This window comes from Corvus kubaryi, unplaced genomic scaffold, assembly GCF_017639235.1.
Source record: "Corvus kubaryi isolate FWS band 111438036 unplaced genomic scaffold, C.kubaryi_AGA036_p1.0 37393, whole genome shotgun sequence".
NCBI lineage: Eukaryota > Metazoa > Chordata > Aves > Passeriformes > Corvidae > Corvus > Corvus kubaryi.
Genome location: NW_024581132.1, coordinates 411,180 through 417,179, shown reverse-complemented (window position 1 = coordinate 417,179; position 6,000 = coordinate 411,180). Strand labels below are relative to the sequence as shown.

The 6,000-nt window shown below is 47.3% G+C and overlaps 1 protein-coding gene across 7 annotated transcripts in view; it reads left to right on the top strand.

The window, feature by feature from the left end:
* The first annotated feature begins 147 nt into the window (after positions 1 to 147).
* The window catches only part of RALGAPA2 (Ral GTPase activating protein catalytic subunit alpha 2), an 86,073-nt gene continuing 80,220 nt past the window's right edge, over positions 148 to 6,000 (top strand). For all 7 annotated transcript variants that reach the window (XM_042038909.1, XM_042038906.1, XM_042038908.1 and 4 more), the window contains exon 1: positions 148 to 249. In XM_042038909.1, the coding sequence (XP_041894843.1) occupies positions 163 to 249 (87 nt within the window). In that variant the 5' untranslated portion in view covers positions 148 to 162. The remainder of the gene's footprint in view (positions 250 to 6,000) is intronic.

Genomic DNA, 6,000 nt, shown 5'->3' with positions numbered 1-6,000 from the left:
CAGCTCCCTCTGCTCGCCTGCGGCACGGCCGGAGCAGAGGGAGGCACCGCAGCTGGGCGCAGCTCGCTCTTGGGATGTTAAAGAAAGATGGGAAGCAAACCGAGCGTAGCATCTTTGACTTCAGCTGAGCAGCAGCAGCTTTCTTCTGCTGTCTTTTGTTGTATGTTTCTGGCAAGCAATGTTGTTTTGTGTCTTGCAGGGAATAAATCACAGAGGGAGGAGCTGGACTCCATCCTCTTTCTTTTCGAGGTAAGTTTTCCATACCATGCAAATGAGTTTGTGTTTTAAATCTCATTGTTGTTCTGTGCCTACTTGGAGCTTTGCAGCGAGGGGTGAAACCGGGTGCCAGTCACGGTGGTGCGAGGTGAAAGGGGCTTGAAGCTTCAATTTTATCATGCAGGGAGAGTGTTGGTCTAATCAATATGCTGAGTTAAGAGATGTTATCAAAATGCCTTGGAAATCCAGCAGGAACACCTCTGTCCCGAGGACCTGGGGGGTCGATCCTCTGACAACAAGCCGGGGGTTTCTGTAGACCTTGGGAACATGTGATCGGGAGTTGCACTGACTCTGTTGGGCTAAAGCTCCCAAAAGGTCTGCTCTCTGTTGTTTCTTTCCTGTTTTAATCAAACAAGGGTTTGCTCCTGTGCTTTCTGGGGGGCCAGCTCAGGACAGCAGCACCGTTCCCCTGCTCTGTGTCGGTGTGAAGTTGGGCGCTGTGTTTGTCCTGAACGGGCCGCAGCAGGAGGCTGGGCTCTGCTCCCCTCACCTGGAGGCATCTGTTAGGATTGCGGTGTTTGGTCTTGCAGCACAAGGGAAACGAGAGCATAGGAGTTGTCAGCTACTGCACATCAGTTTGACCTGACTGGGTGAAATGCTAATTCGCTAATTTTGGGGTTTTTTTAAATGCAGTGTAGCATCTTTCACTTCCAGAAGCTTATCCTTTCCTCCTCCCCAGCCATCAGAGCATTGGGAGTGGCTGGGGAGGAAATGTTACCTAGGTAACTTTTGCATAATCAAATTAGGATTGCTTTAATTTAAACGAGAGTGTAGTCCAGGATAGATCATTTTCCAAGGTACCTCTTTGATTGGAGTCATTACGTAAATGTATTTGGATGTGAGAAAATATCACGGGACCGGATGAAGGCCTGACACATAAAAATGTTCTTACAATGCACACTGAAATTCTTAGCATAGGCTCTGCCTGTCTCTAGTCAGAACGCACTGGCACCTTTATTTACAATTTTTTGGCAATTACTAGGTATGTAATTGGCCAGATTTATCTCTTAAGGTTGAACAAGCGCTTATCATCTATTGATTTATTTCCATTTCTCTCTTATTTCTTTCTGTGTTGTTCTAGCTGCTAACTTTTTACTTGAGTATTGCATCATAGAAATGTAATCTTCTTTATGTTTGGGGTTTTTTTTGGTAGGAAGAAACCCCTCAGACTTTCAGTGGGACTCTAGAAATCAAAGTTAAAACAAAGGTTAATTGTTCTCCACTCCTCCATTCCCTCTAAAAGACCCCCAAACCCTCTGAAGTATGTGGCTCCATGGTTTTGCATTAATGAGTAGTTTGTAGTTGGAATGGTATTTGTAATGATGAGAAGAATGATGCTGTTTAGCCTAATGTGCCTGTAGTGGGAGGAATGGCCATGAAAACGATGATGACGTGGAATCCTGGGGTTCTGTGATCTCAAATTCTCACTCTGATGTCTCTCTTTCCTCCTCTCCCTCGTTCCCCTCTCTGTGAGACTGCGTTTTCACACTGAAATCTGAGCTGTGCTTTCTGCTCCTTGTGACATTAGTACGGGTCTGCTGTAGGGTTGTGCCCGAGGCAGTGTCAAAGAACACGAGCTCATAAATCTGCCAGGACTGTCTGAGGCAGGAGAAACTCTTCCTTCTCCTCGGTCCCCGGCCCAGCAGAGAACGTGTCACCGTGTAAGTGAGCAGGGCTGTGCAAGTTAATGGCAGCTCATCAATACACTGGGGCCCTGAATAAGGGATGGAATTCCTGTGCCCGTGCCATTGAATGGGAAATAGCTAATGCTCGCTCACCTGGGTGGAGGGAATAACTGCGCGCTCCTGGGCCTTGGGAACGGGTGCCTAGTGACCACCCCTTAATACTCCTTAAAAACATTGGGAGAACCTGCTGTGTGAAGGAGAAAAAAAATCCATGGTGGTGTCTGAACCAGGGGCTGCTTGGGGTCCCGGTGGAGGGGAGCTGTGCGACAGCCTGGTCGCCCTCAGCTCCGGGGGAGAGGACGTCCTTGAAGTGTTTGTGCGGAATTCGGAGCGGTTCCCCTCGTGGTGGGCATCTGCTGGAGTGATTGTGCATCTATAGTCTGTGGATAGCTGACCCCGGGTGAGTTATGCACGGGAGGAGAACAGCCCAAGAGCCTCAGCACAGGACAGGGAGGCAGAAATGCTGAGGGATGCAGCATTCGTACTCTAAGCCATAGGCAACAAAACTAATTGATTGTTAAGCTTTCCGTATTTAATCTGATGTCAGCGTGAGCCAGGGGGCTGCTGCATTTTCTTCTAATTAGCTAAATAGGTAGTTACGTAGGATTAACAAATCCTGAGTCCCGGGGCTGAGGGTTAACAGCTTAAAAACCAATAAAAATATTTACGAGGGAATTGCCTTTGCCTTTCCTGGAGGTTCGGTGGGATTGTGCCGCTGTTGTGGAGTGACACCTAGCGTGTGTATTGGGCAACGAACGCTCTTCCCACAAATCCTCTGGAAACTGGCTTTGCTTGGTTGTAATTTGTGGAAGTTTTAGTTTCACACGCCATCTACACAGCTTGGCCACTCAGCAACAACATCGAGTAGCATGTTACTCAAAGAAGAAATGTTAACCAGGAAGGAGGAATGTGAAGGGTTAACAGTTACAGTTAATACTGCAGAATGCTTGGATCTGACTCTGTAAGGTGCTTTGGCCTTGTCTTTTCCCAAATAGGCATTTGTGAAGTGCTACTGCAGCTGTACTGTTATTTTCCCCTGTTTCAGCTAAAAAGCCCAAAATTATATGGCACAAGTTTTTTTTTTTTCCGGCTGGGGCTTGGCTCTCTCTATTTGCAGTGCATTTGCAGAACAGTTGCTGTTGTTCCTTGTGTCCCTGTTCCCTGGGATTTGAGGGCAGCTCTGAGCCCTGTGTGTCACAGACCTCCCAGAAGGTGCACCGTGTTTGCATCCATTTTCTGGGTCCAGCAGCAGTGCTGTGCCATCATTTGGTTGTGAAAGTTCAGGGGGTTTTTGGGGTTTTTTTTAGTAATAAAGTAGTTTCTTCTTTCTTGCAGCATTAGGTACTGATTCCTCTGACACTGGGTTTTTAATCTCTAATGAAGTAAAAGCAGACTGATGGTTTTGGTGTAATGCATAGATTAGTTTCTTCTCATTCTCTATAGTTTTTCTCTGTCAGTTAAGAACAGGCACATCTGTCCTGCTGATGGTGTCATAAAATTCATTCCACTGATGTAACATGTTCACTGGATGAAGTGTTTTGCACTCAGAATTTTTCAGATGTAGAAAAGCTTCCCAAAGTCTGTGTTTTGTGTGGAGTTCGTGTTTCCTTGAGCCCGGTGCAGATGTGAGCAGGCTCAGAAGAGTAACAAAGGAGCTTTTTTGTTTATAGCAGTGAAGGTGCTTATAGCTCTACTTTTCTACACGTAGAAAATTACTTTTTGAACCATTTACAGTTTGTTCTCCTGTGGTTCTGATAATGTTGCTGCTATTCTTACAGCATTCTGTGGTAAATTCTAGCTCTGTGTTTCACATATCCGACTTCAGAGATCTTACCGTTTCTTGTTATGCCTGGGACAGTGATAAGTGCCCTGTGTGCTTTGGGCAGACGTTTTCCCTCAACAAATAACTGTAAATAATTTATTAATGCAATGAATGGAGTATCCCTTCATTGAGATTGAACTGCTGCAGGCGCACTGACTCCGCTGGCCTCTTGGCTCATCCGAGTCTGCGAATAGGAGCTGGAAAATTTCTGGATTGCTGCAGGTTTTGGTAGTTGAACACTCTGAAACCGCCAGCAGCACTTGAGCACAGAGGCCTGGGAGAGCTCTTCTGCCTTGACTTGGCTTACGGGAGATCCACCTGCCACTGTCTCCTAGGGATTCCCAATCCATTCCCCTGGAAGGGGCGTGACTCCAGGCTTGCCATTGCCACTGCCCCCGGTTGTGCCTCCAGGAGTGGGTTGGCTCAGCAGGGGCACCTTTGGTGTGGCTGTCGTTAACCGGAGACCGGGCTGGCACAGAATGGCAGCGGAGCTGGAGAACATCCCTTGGGATCTCCTGTGAGTTTGGTCCCAACCTCCGCTTTCCCTGTGTCCTGCTGCAGGACAGCCAGCATGCAGCGATAGGCACAGAGCTGCCAGTCACAGCACGCTTCAAGGAGGGGGGCGAAAAGAAAAGGCTTTCTGAAAGAAATAGCAGTTTTGGTTAAGTCAGAGCGAGTCTGTCGAAATACAAACCTTGCTGGTTTTTGTTTTACTTCGATGAAAGACACAGATACAGCTTTCAGAAAGCAGCATCCTGTGTAAACTAAGATTTAAACTTAACATTATTCCTAGTCATGCAGGAAGTCCAAACGAAAAAGAACTATGGATAATCAGTTAAAAGAACTGACAGATACCCTGATGTGTTGATCAGTAGTAATACCTAATTTCTATTTCAAGTGTGCTGTAATGGATTACCATATAGATGCAGCAAAGCACTGAGCATTAAATAGATCTATGTGTTTTCTCAAAAAGCAATATTATTTCGCACTGTGGGGTTTCTTAAAATATTTCTTATTAGTGTAGTGTGAAACTAGGAACAAGATGTCAATAGCCAGCTCGGATTCACAGCGGTGTGGCTGCCAGCCTGGGCTGGAGGGGAAGAGACTGTCATTTGTTTTGTAGCAATAGCGATGCACGTTCTTCAGTGCATCGGGGGTGGGCATGCTGTACGGAACGTTGCCGGAAGTGTGAAGTTGCGAGGGGAACAACTGGAGCTTGTTCGTGACTTGTGCGGCCTCGTGTCACACAGAAAAATCCCCCTTGGGAGTCGTGCCAGTGGGGCTGGGGGCTAACTTGTAACCTTGAGAAATTTATATTTAGCGGTGTAGGCTTTGGACACGGGGGACTCGTCTTTGCGTTGCGGGAGCAGGCGTGGGCTCTGCGTTTACATTGCCCACGGAGGCTCTGCTGCTGCAGGGCTGTGCTGTCCGCAGCACGGGAGGGGGACACGGGCTGCTTTTTTAGAAGGCCTGGTTGCTGTGGGGTAGGGACCATGCAGGGGATTGGTCAGGTCTTCTCGTTTTTTCAGCATACACGTTATTTCTTGTTCTCCTGGCTTTGAGATGCTGTAAAGGACAGCACAGGGGAAATGACTGAAGTGTCTGCATTTTTGCTGTGTGAAAAGATTTGGGGATGTGGGAGCTTTCCTCAGACAGGAACTTTGGTCCTCTTACTGATGGCTCAGCCCCTTGAATTGTTTTGATTCAGTCACCTGGCAAGGTGTTGGGTTCTGTTTTGTAAAGAGAAAAGAACAGTAAGCATGTTGTTTTCTGCCCCAGCCCCCCAGTTCTGTGCGGTTTAGGGTTTAGGCTTGCCTTTCCTGCTTGTTGTTGACCTCTGCAGCAGCATTTGTTTTCCTGGTGTTCCCTGGATACAGCCTAAAGTTCACTAACGCTCGGTTGTTACCAAATTCTTCTTTAAGGGGGTCTTTATTTTGGGGCTTTGCACCTTCTACCAGTCCACGTGGCTCACACCTTGTCGTAGCTCACTTTCTGGAAGGGAACTTTGTCTTCGAATTTAGGTGGAGCTGTGCAACAGACTAAAACAATGGGAGCAAAATACACGGGTTTTGTCTGGTTTTCCACGATAAATGTGCCAGTGTGTGGAGTTTCATCCCTGCAGGGTGTTGTGTGACACCTGAATCCAGCCTGGTTTTTGTTGCTGGTTTGCCGTAGGGTTTTGTTTCCTGGAGCTTGTTCTCTCACACCTCGGGCACA